The sequence below is a fragment of the Rhopilema esculentum genome, chromosome 10, assembly GCF_057945365.1.
Source record: "Rhopilema esculentum isolate cy_ngs chromosome 10, ASM5794536v1, whole genome shotgun sequence".
Taxonomy (NCBI): domain Eukaryota; kingdom Metazoa; phylum Cnidaria; class Scyphozoa; order Rhizostomeae; family Rhizostomatidae; genus Rhopilema; species Rhopilema esculentum.
In genome coordinates, this window is record NC_142824.1 from 6,021,755 (window position 1) to 6,039,743 (window position 17,989).

Below are 17,989 nucleotides of genomic sequence, written 5' to 3' on the forward strand. Positions count from 1 at the left end.
TGATTGACTACTATCAAAATCATTGCTTATAAAAGATTATTGAGATTCTTGTGGAATACCATACAATCGACATACAAAAAAGATGTTGATGAAAAAGTCCCATCATGTTTAGATAGAGGTTCTCTGCTTTTTGAGAGAATTTTCAAAACTTTACTTTGAAATAAAACAAAACTTTGAAAGGAAGAGTTTATTTAAATCTGTTTTATAACAAAAACAACAAGAAATGCCACGAGAGAACAAGATAACAAGAGTTGGATTACTATGAATAAATGATGCGAACTACTGTAATAATGGACAGAAGAGACTAGGAGACATGGTGAAAAACAAGCAATACGGTTTGCTGTAAAAAAGAAGTTTGGTTAAAAGGAAGTCGAACAATAAAAAACGATAAAAACCTTATAAAATTTCAAAGAATATCAAGGGTGTAGTAAACTTATTGCCGTTTGCAGGAAATCTTGAGGAAAGTATTCTACGACCAAAACATTAAGAAAGGATACCATGCCACTGGTTGACAACAGTCAAATCAAACAGCAAATTGAATGATTTCAAAACATCGTTGAAGTTTTTCCCGCAGTAGTTTAGTCGCACATACTCAGATCCCTTTAAACGCTGGTCTCCGCAATTTGGCGGAAAGATCTCCAAGCGGTTCGTGCTGTTGGGAACTGGCAGTTCATGCATGTACCCAGCGAAAGCCTCCATGCCAATTATGGAGTAAACATAGTATAATATCTAAAACATTACAAAAGTACAAGATTAAATTATGAATCTAAGCGTGCGATTTCTATGAGAAATCATTAGCTGTAAAAACATTTAAAAGGTAAGAAAACTGAAAAGCATTCTCAAAGCTTATTCTAGAGATACAAGAGGTAATAAAATAAAGTCTTAGCTTTGGAATCTACGCGTTGTTACTATGTTTCTACCATCATGTTTTGCAAAAAAAATTAAAAAGGGGTGTAAACTCTGAGCTACCTATTTTGTATCCCTTCTCGCTTTTATCAGAATTTTAAAAAAAATTCCGAAACTTCTTCTTCAACTAGAGCTTTTTTAAAAGGAAAAGTGATTGAAAAAATAAAAACTCGAAGAAGCCTTGCCATAAAAAGCTTCACATTTTAGTGCTAAAAAATATTTCTTCAAATATTTACAATATATCCCCTGTCGGAACATATTGTGTTTGTAAAGCCCCAAAAAATGTTGGCTTTTTCATAGTAAAAGCTCTTGAGTTCAATGTGAATTAAAAAAGTAAAAAGTTTTGAAATTGTTGAAGCTGAGTGCCTTGAATTTCGCAAACTTACAAAAATTATTCCACCATAAGTAAGCATGGCAGGGCCAATTTGCATAATGGTGTTGACAATTACTTTGAACCTGTAAAAAAGCGACATTGGCATAAATCAATACTTCAAAAACAATAGCTTAACCTTTTACTGATCTTATATTTAACATATTCTCTACAAAAAATGAAGAAAAGGGTACACTGTGTTGAAAATAAGAACGAGAAGAAACTCATTCGCAAATTGCTGAACATAAAATGAATTTGGTTCTTGGTTTTTACTGGGAGTTTCCTGCTCATCGGTAAAGACGGCAGACTGTATGGGGATGATAAAATGTTCAAGTTAATTAAGCTTGTATATAGGTAATTATTTTTGCACCGAAACCAAAAACAACAGGGTATGGTATTGAAAGTGCATGTTTTCGTGGATCTAGGATATGGCATGCTATTGCCTTTTCTATAAAAGAGTCCCAGACACTTAACAACTTCAAAAGAACAATTCAAAGCTACAACTTTGGTTGCAGTTGTAGATTGTGCAGATTGTATTTAGGTAATTTAGGGTTTTTATAGTTATATTCTTTAATAGTATTCTCTCGTTTGTTTTAATTTAGATTTAATTTATTATAGTATCTTGCATTTGATTTTCGGTTGGCTTAAATTCGCATGTGAGCTAGCAATAAGCGCCAACCTTAAAGGACAAGTGACACACTTTTCACCCTGTCTTTTCTTTTCATTTACTAATAGATCATCATTTAGAAGTAAGTTTTTCCTGGTTTAGAACAAAAAATTCTAATCAGGGGGCGCAGGGGGCGCAATTTTCCTTTTTATCACGTGACCCTATGACGTACATTGTGATAACTCGGAATTTTCCTGTCATTAATAGAGAGTTTACGAAACACGACGCGACAGGTCCAGACGAACTGAATTCGGTTAGAAGCGTGTTGTAAACGTCAATATTGCACTGTATACCAGTAGCAGCAATAACAAATTATCACAATCTACGTCACGGTGTCACGTGATTCATTTCCCGCCATAATTTGAAAAGGGTTTTTAAGTAGGAAAATGAAATCAGAAAGGAAAAATATTTCAACAGCACTCTCATACAGCATTTTACTTTAAGTTAAAAGAAGAAAAAATTCTGGCGCCAAAAGCGTGTCACTTGTCCTTTAAATAAATAAGTTATTATTATTATTATAAGCTTGGAAAGCGGAAAATGTTTATGGAAAAAGGAGAATTTAAGGTTGAGAGACTGGAAATGTATTTAAGGGAGAACCATCAAGGTTTTCCGATTGTTTCACGGCCGAAAATCGTAATAGGGCATCAGCAATGTCATTTAGAATCACAAAATATGACGAGTATGGAATTCAATAGTAGCATACCTGTCGTACTTTTGCACAATCTTACACAGTCGTAATACTCGAAGAACCATTAAAACATCCAAACCAGCTAATGCTGAAACATAACAAATCATGGGGAATTAAGAAATGTCAATCAAACTTTAAAGGTTGCTGAACAAATCAGACATGCAGTCTCGTGGCTTTAAAGCAACAATTTTAAACGCAAGTAACATAGTTTAACTTGCATTACGTATAAATTTTGGCTATCGAAAACCTAAAGTTAACACAAGCACGTATAACAAGACGACGAAGTGGTACTCTTTATGTCCACATAAACATACAGTAGCTTAGGACTGACAAAAAGCCTTCCGAGTCTTGATACCGTAAGCGCAGACAATATGCATAGTTTAAAAGGTACATTACATAAAAGATACATAATTTAAAAGGTACAAGGTACAAAAGGTACAATATGCATTACCCGATATCAAGTTAAAACTTTATTAATTCGTGCAAGTATTGCTCATACCAACCCAGGACATACCAACCCAGATCAAAATATTTGGTTAAATAATAATCAATAGCATTAGTTTACATGAAACTTTTAAAGCTTTCATTGTGAAACGAGAAACGTTTTTCAACATATGTGAAAACTAATTTCACAAAATAGAATCAAAATACTGGCCGCTTGGAAGAAAGGAGGTTATACAACTTTGCTAACACGGCATCCATAAGTATTAGAGAGACAAGACTATTACCTCTAAGTACAAAGTAACAAGAAACGCTACGAACATTAGCAGCATGTTCATAGAGAAGATTTGGTTAATACGTGAACATACTTTTATCTAATATCCCCTCGATAACTGCCACGATGGTGGCTCCACCAATAACAAGAACGTCAAAGCTGCAAAAAAATAAACAAGTTAACTGGTTGATATTTGCCAAAACTTGTAGTTTGTAATAATCACAACAGTGAACTGTCAGCCATGAATTTTTCGTTCGAGCTGAAATACATTTGTTAGGGCAAATTTTCTCTTATTCTATGATTGTTAAGCACATAACGTAGAATGTCAAGAAAATACGCTTGCACGGGTTATTTCTCAAGGATTATAAATTCATTCATCGTCGTTTAAGCGATCATTTTCCCACCTGAGAAAACGACCAAAGAATAAAACGAAAAACGGAGCAAATTATAAAAAATGTAACCAGTTTCGAATGCTCGTCAAGAAATATTGAAATATGATCACTCTTCAGTCGATAATAACATTGGATTATGTCAAAGAATTTCACTTGACCAATTAACATTTCAGAAGATCACTTCAACGATACAGTCAAATTGATTGAACTAAATAACACAAAAATATAGCTTACATGGCTTTTTATCAAAGAATGATTACAAAACTCTAACAACACAAACAATTCAAAAATTTGAATAAAACCTTTACTGAAACACAAATTGCAATACGACAGCAACATGGTACAACACTCCCATCCAAAAGTTTTGGGCGATTTACCAAAACAGTGTTTATAAAAAACTAACTTTTCCTGTAAAATAGCGCATACTGCACCCCTTCTCCCAAAAGAAAGAATGGTTATAGAGTTGAATACCATAGCTATTGGCAGGAAAAACTGTTAGCATGCATAAAAACATTGTTCTGAGGAGGGGGGGAAGGGGGGGGAGATGCAGTATAAATATTAGAACATTGGGCATAGTGTATCAGGACTTTTTGCAGGGATTGTAGACGTTTCAAGAGGCAACTGACAGGACAATATCAAACTTGTTGTGATCAAGCACATCACATCCTGCAGCCAACAAAGATACGAACAATTTTTGCAGCGCACTTAAATAATTACATCTGTATAACTGATGTAACTGATAGTAGTTGTTAAAGGAATGTTTTTGCTAAAGGTTCAATAAAGGCGTTATTGCCAACTTACATGTTCCAAAACCTGGAGAAAAATTTTCCAGTTCCAAAAGTAAACAACTTGAGGAACATTTCCAGATTGAATACAACAAGAAATGCAATCTCGGCTCCATCGTACTCGAAGGCGATGCAAAATGCATTGGCCACAATGATTAAATAGAACACATACCCAAAGAATCTGAAAACGAAAGAGCAGGGCTGTTCAAATACATGGAGGATACCATAAGGTTATTTTATATGGATATCTGGTTAAGGACGAAAGGAATTTGCAAGCACTTCAAACATATATACGGTGGTGCCCGTTATATAAAACATATATACGGTGCTTTTCATATGCCGATCGATTTAACACAGGCCGGAAAGAGATGACCTAATTTTATAGTATGTATACTGTATGCAATTCGATATGGTATACCTGAAAACTAAACGTGTTGTGATAACCTACAGGTTTGAATGCGGGTTTAGGCCATTCCAGGGTGTTCAGTGACAATATAAAGTCTAGCGAGAGTGGGTAGCAAAAAACCTTATTGCAAAAAGGTCCTCATTACCAATTAAGCCATGAATCGGGTCGTGAATTTAAAGATAAAGACCATAACGGTGTTTGGCTAAACGAATGGGCAAATATTTGTGAAGACGTATCAAGTCAAAAAGATCCGGGCGAAATGCATTTTGTTTGAGCGCCAGTACCAGTTGTTTACTTCATCAAAATATGCGATGTTATTTAAACTTGAACAAAGTCTAGTCTTTCTTAATAGCCATTGAAAATACGGCGAGGTAAACAGTAATTTATGCAAACCGCATTCACGCCTTTGGTCAAATAAAATTACTGGGTACGTTAATTGGAAAAGTAACTCGAAAACTTTCTATTCCCAATTAAAAATAAATAACACAGAAAGAAGGCCATTCGTATTAACAGCTGCACTGAGGTGTTTGAAAACATTAGGTACAAACAGGGGGTATGTAGTTTCTGGTGACGTTTTCCTTGCGACAAGATCGTTAAAACGACAAGCAAAGCAGCCTTGAGAATGTCAAAGTGATTATTATCATTGCCAATTTTGTTCCGAGGTCAACATAAAGATGCGACAAATGTAACTGTAACAAGATTGCTCTTAAAATTGAGGATAAGAAACTACTGTAGAGGGCCTGTATCAAACGGTGGCTTTTATTCTGCAGTTTTTTGTTATTCAAATGGCGCAATGAGGCGTTTCCTATTTTAGTAATCATAATGATCATAAGCTTATCAAATTAATTTCGATAATATTATAATCATCATAAACATCAGTGCTTGGATCAAACTATTGCACAATACTTGAATCATACAAAGAAGTCAAATACTGTATGCAACCGCCATATTGGTCGAACACAATACTATAAAAAACTCTCAAATTTTTGGTGAGACCATATACAAGAGTCTTTGAACTCACATCTTGCTAATAGAATGTTACTGTAACTGCTAACAGAATATATGGAAATTCAACGACCCGACGCTTGATGTTGTGTCGGGCAGGACCCTTAACTTATTCTCAAAAAAAGCTGCACGTGGACATAATAAATATAAACGGGAGAAATCATTTGCCCGTCACAAAATTTCCTTCAATACGATTTGAAGTATTGATATGTGCTTAGAAAGAAGTCACGAAGATGGTTATAAGACAGCTGACAAGCGTAATTAACACCTGGACGAAACATCAACACATTAGCACCAAATCACCCACGTATTTTCAAAGTTATCTACAGTGGATATTCTAAAGGATATCATGATTTCACGTAAACACAAAATGGATGTTTATTTGTTAAACAGGTGACTGCTCTAATCAGACTGATGGCTTCCAGACCAAAAGAGAGAATTTTGAAACCATTGAGCCCTGTGAAAAGAGTGGTGCCCAGTCCTTTTTCTATCAACCAATATGTTGAAATGTTTTTGATGAATCGTTTTGGCACATGTCCTCTAGAGTTAGTTGCTTAGTCGAGTATTAGAATACATGTAATTGAAAACGAATTAAAATAGATCTCACAAATTGATGTTTCCGTTCTGTCACTGGCCTAAAGTTTACAACATTAACTGCTAACCCTAATTCATACAAATCTTAATCTGCACAGAAAATTTGCGTTGCAACAACAATATAGAGACATAAAGAGGCCTAACCCTGTGATTTTGGATGATAAAATGGTGGCCTATTTCCGAGAACTTCTAAAAACGAAATAATCAAGTCTTCTTCGCGCATAAAACCTAAGCTTTCTTCGCTCAAACCATTAAGAATCGTACGCATATAAATTCAAAGTATTTTAACTAAATCTCAAAATGTCAAAACACGATAAAAGTGAGGTTGGGCTTATGATTAGTGAAGCATCCTTTTCATTTGTTGCTGCAATCAAATTCTTTATCCAACTCTTACCTGTGCTCAACACATTTTCTTAAAAACGTTACCGCTCCACTGTTGAAACAAGTGGGCCAAATGCGGGCAAAAAACTGCGGCTGTTTTGTCATTTCCTTCATTTTCACAGATAACAGGTCAGCCAAGAACATAAACTCTCTGAAATCTGTAAGATTGATAACAGCCAATTTAATAACTAAAAGGGCGTAAAGGTGTCCATAAAAATGAAGATACAGAACATAAAACTGATTACTTTTGCATTAGAAAATTATTTATCTTGTGACAAAGAAATGAAATCTTATGAAAATAAAATGGAAAGTAAAAATGGAAATAGTTTATATATTTACAAACTTATAACCATGGACATATAGTGATATCCGGATGTAAACATACGAGCAGATACCATTTTAGTTTGAAAATCAAAAAATTATTATCTAGGAAAATAATATCCCTTGACACAAAAGCTATTTCTCGTCTATTATTCCTTCACTAAACGAGCCCTCTGATGTGTAAGGATTTTAAATGGCGCCCAAATGCCTGCTAATATAGAAAAGGGTTGTCACAAAAAGTCAAGTAGAACCTTGGCTCTCAAACCCAGTCATTTTGAAATAGCGGACCTCTTCCATTAAGCAAGCGAGGCTTAAGCAATTGACGTGTCTGTACTGAAACTAGACAGCAGGAGATCGCGTTTGATATTAGAACGAAAACTAAACTCCATTTCGAACCCTGTGTGTTGTAAGACCTAAAGTCGGAGATTTCCCGTTACAACTAAAACATATAAAATTAAAGTTATCCTGTTTGGGCTATTTCGAGTAGCTTTTACGGCAACTGGTGCGTCTATTTCTGGCACTCAATTTTTTATCAATGCATAAAAATACCACTGAAATTCAATGGAACAGCTAATCTCGTTGCTGTGTTTCAAATCTCAGTTTCATACTTGTCGGATCTTCCTGTGATTTATGAAACTGCTTTATCATTGGACTGAAATTTATTTCCAATATCCGAGTTTATATTAATCTCCTCAAAGCACCATTACCATACGACTTCCCTTTTTAATATTTGAAAAGTACTCTCTTCCTGCTTCATGCTGTTTTTTATCCATCAAGAAATCTTGCTACGATTACAGAAAACGTTTTCACAGTCGCGAAGTTTATCAAACTGATTATTAACCACTCAACCTCTGGGACATTGCAGAGATCAAGAGGACAAAGCAAAGGGTTCATACATCATAACCTCCATTCACGGGCATCTTGCAATGACAATAATTTTTCAATAACGGACAATTTTCAATAACGGACACCACCTAATAGCGGACATCTCTCAATAACGGACACCTCAAAAGAACAGATTCTCTTGTCCTTAAAAATTCTATTCTTCTGTCTATGGCATGTGGAAGAAGCCTGAAAACAACGGACACCCATTAAAACGGACTGCACATCCAACAGCTGTCTGTAAAATAGAGGTCTCGTTGCAATTCAATTGATTCAGTTGGTATTCAACTGCTATAGCGTCCTAATCGACAGAAGAAAGCTTGTCAATAAACGGTATTTACTTACAAATATAACCTCTAGAATGCTCATCCAAAACATGCCACATGAGCATCACTTGAACTGGACTGGTCTTTGGCGCCATATAATGCATTAAAGCCCTCCAACGGTGAAAAGTTATCACGAATTTCCCGTCTCTTTTGGTCTTCAGACATTCAAATGCACTACGCAGATTACGTCGTTTTCGGTACACTACCGCCTTCACTTCATTCTTAAAGAGGCAAATAGTAATTGTTAGTTGAAAAACGACAGTGGGATCAACGCAGATAGGGCAAATTTTCCAAGAAAAAACTATAAGCTGAATTTCAAATAATTACACACTTATACTATCTATTTTTCTGCTAACGTTCGATAGTAAACTAAGAAAGGCTTCTAAATCAACCAGAATACCACCTTGATTGCCCTCTGGCCTACTAACTGGTCAAACACTATATCAGAACCAACACATAACAAACTAATTTTTTCGGATGAGGATGTACAGTTTCTAAGAAAAGGAATTTATTTTGAAATAAGGCTTCTAAGTAGTTTATCATAAACAAGAGTTTCTAATAAGATGAATAAAAAAGCAAGACTACCCTGAAAGTATATGACATCAATACACTTTGACAGAAAGTAAGGAACTTTCTGCCTCTCGCACATATTTCGTTTCCACGAGCTTTTTCATAAAATAAGCTCACAAAGAAACTGGTTGTGCCTGCAGATTCTTCACTAAAGTCAATATATATATATATATATATAACCTGTACTGATGAAATGCAAATTTGCTTCTGTTAGAAAAAACGCTTATATTTAAAGATGTTAATCACAATGCTTGATTGAACACCATTTCTATTACTGAACTTTCAATAATGAAAGATTCAATAGCTTGAAAATTTCAATAGCATTGTTCTTTAGTTGTTTTTGTACTTGGATGTTGAAAGTTTGAGATAAAAAACTTGTAGTAAACAGTTTTATTTTTATTCTTATATGTCTGTTGAGGCGAAGAAACACAACAGCTTCCAACCACTAGAAAGCAGGGATAACCATGAGAGAAAAACAACGAAGAAATCAACATACTGATAGTCTTTTTAAAATTCAATTGTATGCTCTTTTGGTCTATTTACCTTTCCTTAAGGGCTATTAAATATCAGACAGTAGATATAAATTAATCTTACTTTTTACTAACAGCAATAATTGAAAACCAACATGATTTTGAAGGGAAAGCAAAAAATCTAAAAACTACATTCCTTTACCTTGAGATGCTTTCTGTAATTTTTGTAAACGACAGCAAGGAAGATGCTGACGAATATGTACATGCAGATGATGACGTAAATAATGAAGAAGATGCAGTACCAGTTGTTGTGGTTGTACGCTGGCATTCTACAAAAGAAGTCATATTGCTAGAGAAGCAGTCAAAGCATATAGCTAGCAGGCAATAGCAGTTACCATTACTAAATCTGGTTGCTATCAGCTAGAAACTGTACTAGCTGGTTAAGGTGTTATTACCAATAGCTGCATCAGTTTTCCTGAATTTGGGTATAGTGAGTATTTTACAACAACAAGAAGGACGTAAGTTACCAGATTTTTGTGGCTTGATGATGAAAAATTATATGACAAAAACATTTTGCTTCTCAGGGCAAATTCATCAGCTTCAAATTGTTTCGAAAATATCCACTATTAACGAAGGACGAGTTAGAAAAAGAGAAATGTTCTCAAGATGCAAGGAGGGGGCAGTGCCAGGCCCTTGTGACCTTCGACGCACAACAGACAACAAAACTGTAAACATTCAATCGCAAAAAAGTATGTTTGGGTTATCTAAAAAAAAGATGACATAAGCTGGATTCCAAATATTTTTTGGATTACTTAATTTTCTCTCTCTGAAAATGTGACTAAATTGTTCAAGAGAGATCCAACCTGTTGAATATTTCTCGTGCCAAACTACATTAAAAACTCCGAACTGGTAAAAAGAAAAAAATCATTTACAATATATCGTTTACAATGGACGAGAAGAGCATGGATGTAATGCTTACAAATGAGTTATTTTGGTAGTCAGAACAATCATTTAATCGGCGCGCTGCAATCAATGTATGACGATCAATCAGGGAGCGAATGAAGGGGAGAGCAAAATATTTACTATAGTAGCTGTTTGGATATCATGATAAGGGGGAGGTGAGGGTGTCAGACATTTCGTTTGATTACAGTGTCAGAATTTGACTTACCAAATGAATGAGGCAACCCCTGCAAAGAGAGCCCTTGCTATGACAGTCCTTGCAGCTTGACATTAAAAGAAGTGTGATAATTGATAATTGAAATAGAAAATATAATGAAGAGAAAACCTAAACCTTAACCTTATGATCAAAAGAAATATAAAATCAGCTTACGTGATATCTGGATTGTTTGCTGTCGTAGTGAGAATATAGAGCGAAAAGAAAATGTCAAAATAATCGCCAAAGTATTTTCGCCCATCTAATGTTTGAAGATTCCTGTAAGAAAATGCATCAAGTAAAACAAAATGCTATGAAATGATTCGATTTGAAATTATACAGCTTGTAAAAATAGATCTATCAAATCGTGAGTTCATCCAAAGCTTTTCTCCAAGCCCGAGGAAAATAATCAGTACCATCACAAAGGCTTTCATAGAGTAACCCAGCCACTCTTTCACCATGCGAAGAAAATAAATAGGGCAGGAAAATAGGACAGCATGTCCAGCGAAAGGGATTCCTTTCTGTGTACCATGAAAGTTACCCACGTCTGTCTCTAGCTTCTTTTTCAGATAATAATAGTAGAAAAAAGCGTTGTAATAATATTCTTTTCATATTGAACACGACTTTCTTATCAACTGCGTCACTACGTAAAAAAGAGACCTGTTTTCATAAATGATACGAGTTAATCCAAATTACAGCATTACTTAGAGAAATAGCTTAAGCAAAACAATCCATATTACATTTGCCTCATTTCAGCTTTTAGAAACCTTTGGAAACTTAAGCTCGCTGCCTTCTTTAGATAAATCTCGAAACGTCATAACAACTGTTTTCAAGCGAGAGCGTATAAAATGACATCTTCAACCTAGGACCTGTCTGGTTAAGTTGATCCGTGACCCTCCTAAATCTGTTCGATTATAGACTGTACAAAGTCCTTAAGGATACCGACAGAATTGTTCCAGTTTCAAAGTAACAGAATATGGAATTTAAAACTTTCAACGGGGCGCAGCTAAAATAGATCAGTCTTAAACTAGGATCAGAATAGATTATTCTAAAACCAACGAGTCTTGTTGTATAAACATCGACGCTAAAACATTGAAAATTCTTTCAATATTTACAGCAGAAGACTGGGCACTGTCAACAACCGTTTCGGTAGCAAAACAAAATAGAGAACAAGATGGCGATTAACTTTGCCGAGAAATAGGCTAGCAGTGGCCGTTCCCTGGCCAGTTGTCTAAGCTACGAAGTAAGAGTGACCTCCTTGTCTACAAAAAGCCAAAATCACACATTTGGATTATTGCCCAAGCCTGAACTAATGAACAAGAGTCACCAACATAGAGTCGACTAGGCCTGCAAGCTAAACACAAAAAGATCAAGAGATCCTCGACAATTTTGCCTCAGTAAATATTTATAAGTTGCTAAGCTACATGAAGCTTCTAAAGCCGAATTACGAAAAATGGTTTATTTCTTTGAAAGGCATTTCATTCCGGTATATCGCCTTTACCAATAGACTAGATAATAAAACAACGTGTTAGGCCTTGTTCAGTGGAATCGTTGAACGACTAACTAGTCGGAATTCAGGGACGTGTTTTAAAAGTTTCGAGAGATCAGATTCAACTGACGACGATAAGTCACCATATTATTATGACTTCTCATTCTGTATACCGCAGAATGAATAAAAGTTAGGAAATACGAACAAAATAATTTGTTGAAGTTACGAAATACGAACAACGTATTGAAAAAATTCTTTTGAAAAGAAAAATAATCCTTAATGTAGAATAGCACTTGACATCGAAGCTATATTAAAAAAATTAACAAACCGTGGCTTCAAAAGGGGGTAACCCAGCATAAAGAGAGTGCTCAGTATAGCAGGGTGCACTCTTTACACTGGGAAAAGGTCAGTTTATTTCGAAAAATCCTTTAAAGCTATGCTAATCGAGCAGTGTCCTGGTCCTTTCTCTCAATGTGACTACACCTAATTATGGAGAGCAACCGCATGTAACTGTATATTTTTCAAGAATTCAAGCCACCCGTGTAGAAATTATATGTGCAATTAAAGTTACTGTGCATTATTGATCTGTTGTTAAATGGGTTTTCTCTTGAGTCTATTACACATTTCTATAAGCTGTATTGGATGGTGTTCTTATTAGAATTGGACTCAGAAGACTCCTTCACACTGCATATTACCTTTTAACGGCAGTCCAGACAATGGAATTAATATACAAATAAAAAACGGTAAGATTGAAAAGGAAGACTTATCACATATGTGGCCTTTGCACACAGCTATCGCGAGTTCTAATTACACTGCCTCGTTTATCTAGCCTCTTGTTGACAAAAAACAATAGCAGGTATCGATTTCACCCAAAAACGGGGGTTGCCTTGGCTTTATCTTAACAGTTGGTTCCTGCTACTTTGCTAGTAAATTTTTTGCACTTTGTGCTGCAGAAGCCGAGACACTTGCTACAAACCAGCAGGTCATTAACTAATATCTACAACTCAGAGAAGGAAAAACACAATAAAACGACATGGAAATATACTACACGACAACAAGTAACGGGGATATTCAAGAGTGGTTACGGAGCATTTCGCCCCCAATTGTCAGAGATTGTGAACGAGGAATTGATTTCTTCGCGGAACTGGTTGCAAGTGCAGTGAAAGAGAAATTGGACGAGAAAGAATCTGTCACGTTAGCAGCAGAGGTAGATGTGTTTTCTGGTTTCAAGTTCAACGGTCCATGTTTGCGGAGACTTTTCATCGATGGCAAAGTTTTCTACAAACTGTTTTAACATATGCTGTTCAAATCAAGGAACAAAAAGCACAATGGCGACAAATGCAACTGTGAATTAATATTAACATTAGAGCAAGGAGATAATAATGCTGTTTAACTTGGACTTGAAAGAAAACCAACAAAACAGCAGAAGTTTCGTTGACAAGCTAAAGGTGATTCTGTACAAAGTAACGTTGATTAATTTCTTCTTGACAATTATGACGTATATATAGTTAGAAATTCAACTAGTCATCTGCAATTTTCACACGAGTTTGTTGCACATTACGATTCACCATAGAAATATCAAGGCATATGTTCTTTTAAGTAGCGAAAGTTCTAGCCAAAATGACTTCCAGCAAAAATCCATAATATTTCACAGAGTCGCAGGAAATAAAATTTGAGAAGTGTTTGAGATCGATTTGATCTTTTAGCCTTAATTCTGAGCAACAGGAGCGAAATCCGATTTACACAATGACTTCTCGGTTTTCCGAAGGGCAATTTGTTAGCGGTTTCATATGACAAAATTCGTGTGTTGCCTTTCAAAGATTGATGAACCTAAGTATGCAGATTACTATTTATGACTTCTTTCCGCGTTGCTAGCTAATTTTTGTCAATTATTATAGTTTGAAAACTGTTGACATATCGAAAATGCTTCAGCAAAACCGCAATAAACTAAGGGCCCTCGCATTTAATTATCGTATTATGAACAGCATTGAAATGAAACAACTACTCCAAAACAAAAATATAAATAGACTACAGTTTTAATAAAAAGCGCCTCAACAGATCCCTCTTCATCAAAACAAATCGCTTTGAATTCAATGAACAAAGATTTAGCTTACATTTTGCATTTTAATACTGCATGTCCTTAATTAATTACTGTAGTCAAGAGTAGCAAAATAACATCTAATCGATGCATAAACTTATGTGTTAATTCCGCCTCCTGTTAAAGCAATTCATCCTCTTCTAAGATGTTTGTTATTATGGATCGACAGGCGTTGATAAAAGCCTTGGGTCTACAGAATGTCCTTGCCATTTTACCATCAGCAAAACAAATCAGGAAGGCTTGAAATAATGTTTCAACTCTTCATCTGCATAACCAAATTGGTTAATTTCATTTATCACGTTTCTTAGTAGACAGAGATCCGGAGCCAGTGCATGGTTTTATAAAGTTTTTAAGAATTTTCGGGTGGTATAGCGCCCCTCCCCCTCATGCTACTTGCTTCTGCGGTCCAAGACCAGGGGCAGAGCATTTACAGTACCATAGAAAATTGAATACTTTATTTTCAAGGAATAAAAATTTATTTTCTTTCTTTAAACGTTACTTTACAAACAGTAACGCCCATGTTATCCATATGGAATAAACAAACAAGAATAAATTTTAGTTTCGTAGTTGCATTTTTAAGTCATAGAATAAAAAAACAAAGAAATTCGCCATCAAATTAACCATCCCATATTTTCTCTTCTCTGATTTATACTGGCCACTACATAAAAGGCAAGACGCCAGAGGAAACCCCGCCCCACCCTGCCCCGCCCACTTTCCCCAAAAATTACAAAGGGACTACTTTTTGAGCCCCTTTGTGAGAAAAGTGTCCCTGTGAGAGAAAAAATGCCCGAAGTTGGCCGCCCCTGCTGCAATTCTCCCAAATTGAAAAAAGACATTTGTTTTAGCAAATGCCCTCATCGGTTGTTTAAATCAATAATTTCGTTTCTTTGCTCGACCACAACAAGCAATATTTATTCGTGAAACCTCGTGCGATTTGCAGCATCCGTTTTCGACTAATATAGCCTTCTTTCTTTAAAAACCACTTAATTAACAAACCGGTATGAAAAGGATGAACTGAGTCAATATGTAGAAACACTTGAGCCCATCACGAAAAAGCAAAGATTTGAAGATGTATCTAAAGATATTTTGAAGCCGCTGCGGAGGGTGAAGACGGGTCGCGGTTCATTTACGTAACCAATCAAATTTAAAAACCGAAAACTTATCAAAGCAAAGTGCACCCACCGTAGTTAGCTAATGAAGCCTCTTTTTCGTAGAAATATACCATTTTAAAAATGATGGTACATAAAACCTCATTTTACGAGTTTGGACATGATGTTTACAGGAGGAAACAGAGGAAAGTCGGGGTAACTCCGCATAATTTTGATGATGATTGTGGTAAATATTCATAGGAGCAATTTACTTACAATCAGAGAAAATTTTCATTATCAGGGCTGTTGAAACGAAATCTATATTAGTAGAAGGGGCTAAGAGAAGAGCAATGGAGGGGTTTTCATCATCCAAGACTCGGTTGTAAAGACAGTATAACTACAGAAGTACATAGGTGACTCGTTTCACATTTGCTATTAAACATTTTTCAGTTTCTCGTTCATTTTGGCTTAAGAAGGTTTAAGAACAACTTCATCATTTCATTTCGCAAAATTTTGTAAACAATGTCGAGCAAAGCTGACGTCAGTCCCTGTGCTTTCGCTTAAAACAACCGCAAAGATATGTTCCAGCCGTTTCAAAATGATATATTTTGTGTTTCGCCACCCCTAACAAGATAATCTGCTACAGTACATCCGAAATCATGTGTTTGCCATAGAGGATTTTTCTTCGGTTATTTTATTATGAGTTGTACTGAAAACTGAAGAAAATAAACTTGTAGACGCCTAAAAATGAACAACAAAGAACGGAATAATCAGTACCACAAAGTCTTATAATAACTTTTTCCGTTATAATCAACTTCTCCGTTACCCGAAGCCAAAGAAAACTGCTAAAGCTCACTTCAGTCGAAGTTACAAGGTTTAGGACCAAGAGCCACCATAGCGGCCTAACAAGGGGGATTAATTTTTGCATTAATAACATGATTGTGCTGCAAACTTTAAGAAAAACTAAAAAAACAGAAAATTTCTTGCCATTATGATGTTAAGAACAGTAACCACGATTATTGGTCAACCATACGCTAGTTTGGAGCTGCTCATGCGACGAGGTATCAGACAATGGGAGATTAGGATAAAGAGACAAAAGTTCTCTTTAGCAGCTAGGACTGGATACGCCTAATATTTTTCTTGCTTGGGGCTCGAGAAACCAGCGAAGCCGAGGTGAAAAACCATCAACATTCAACCACAATATTGCACTTGAGGTTCTCCAGCTTAACTGTGATCAATCAGAGTTGGTTAACATTACTGTGACTTTGAAAATGCTAGGATCTTAATATCAAAATTAATAAAACTATTTCTTTATAGATCATCATGCTTTAAAAAACAATAATAGGGGTTTGAAAAAAAGGATGAGGTTTCAAGCATTTCTTAGCAAAAAGGATCAAAATGCCTTTTCGGCATCCTTGGTTATGCAAGCCGTGGTTACTTGCAGTCGAGCCGGCAGTGTATTTTTTGGAGAGGCGAAAAGATGAAAAGGGTTTCAAAAGAACAACGCAACAAAACCGTCACAATACAACGGTTTTTTGTACAGTGAAATAGAAAATTGACTTGCATACCATCATAGAACTGCCAACAGGTCATCAGGAATTTGTAATCGGGTAAAAACTATGATACCTGCTTAAGGTCTTGGAATTGTATGGGTGGCCCCTCCCCCTTGGTCTGCTACACATTGGTTTACTACAGAAGGACGTAGGGTCGGGACTCAGGCTTGTTTTATGTGCGACTTGCAGGAGTTATCGACAGTCTTCTTGAAGCCGCAGCAATGGAGGGGGGCGCTTTCTAGGTTTAAATTATTGAAAGGAAACCACCTGCAGCTTCCCATTTGAGAAATTTTACTTTCCTAAATCAAATTTATAAGGAGGACTTGGCGCCCATCATAGCGGACCTTTTTAACAGGATACAGGGCGCAGATTTATAACAGGACCTGGCGCATATCATAGCGGACCTTTTTAACAGGATAGTAGAGTCTGAAGATGCTTTAAGGCAGTTCTAGAGACCAAGAGCAAAACGAGACAGCAAAAACCACGCCAGGTCAGCAAAATAATAGAAATATAGCTAGGTCAAGCTTAAAAAACATCAGAGATAGATTTCATGGGCACATTTGCACAAGATTGAAAGGTTAAACTTAGACAAGGGATCAAGTTATTTGGAAATCAAAACCTTCAGCGTAGGTTAAGGCCAATTTAAGAGTCGTTGTTACCCAAAGTTAACAGAGCTAAATCGTATGATCTTGGTTTGCGTGACAAGTAATGACTTTTAAGAAAGGACATATGAATTGGCCTATATGCAGTGATATTGGTTTACCAGCTACCATAGCAACAGAGTTAGACGGCGCATCTAGCACAATGTAGATTTAGCCGGTTTACATCAGAATGTGGCCTTGCTCATAAATAAAAAACCTGACAAATTATCTGCTAAACCTGCTAGGTTGTGCTAGGCATATTCGTTTAGAGCTGTGAGACAACCGCAAGTGCAAATACCCGACATTGTTCAATATATCAACCAAATGAGGAAAGTCTTCAAACAGAGCCAGGACCATGTACAGAAAGCATTTCGCCTTGAGCCTCGGTTTCGCGACATGAACTAGCTTGGTGTGCATGAGTAATATCCCTGAATTTTGCCTCGCTTTCACAAAATTTGTTTGGAGGAAAGCATTTTGCAAGTTCATAAC

At 36.0% G+C, this 17,989-nt stretch overlaps 1 protein-coding gene across 1 annotated transcript in view; it reads right to left on the minus strand.

Moving 5' to 3' along the window:
* LOC135690072 (two pore channel protein 1) overlaps positions 1-17,989 on the minus strand; it is a 31,485-nt gene that overhangs the window by 3,013 nt on the left and 10,483 nt on the right. The window contains exons 7-15 of the mRNA XM_065207530.2: positions 10,809-10,910; positions 9,681-9,807; positions 8,458-8,659; positions 6,923-7,067; positions 4,540-4,704; positions 3,441-3,505; positions 2,647-2,719; positions 1,293-1,362; positions 498-729 (exon numbers count right to left, since the gene is read on the minus strand). Coding sequence (XP_065063602.2) covers positions 498-729; positions 1,293-1,362; positions 2,647-2,719; positions 3,441-3,505; positions 4,540-4,704; positions 6,923-7,067; positions 8,458-8,659; positions 9,681-9,807; positions 10,809-10,910 — 1,181 coding nt within the window. The remainder of the gene's footprint in view (positions 1-497; positions 730-1,292; positions 1,363-2,646; positions 2,720-3,440; positions 3,506-4,539; positions 4,705-6,922; positions 7,068-8,457; positions 8,660-9,680; positions 9,808-10,808; positions 10,911-17,989) is intronic.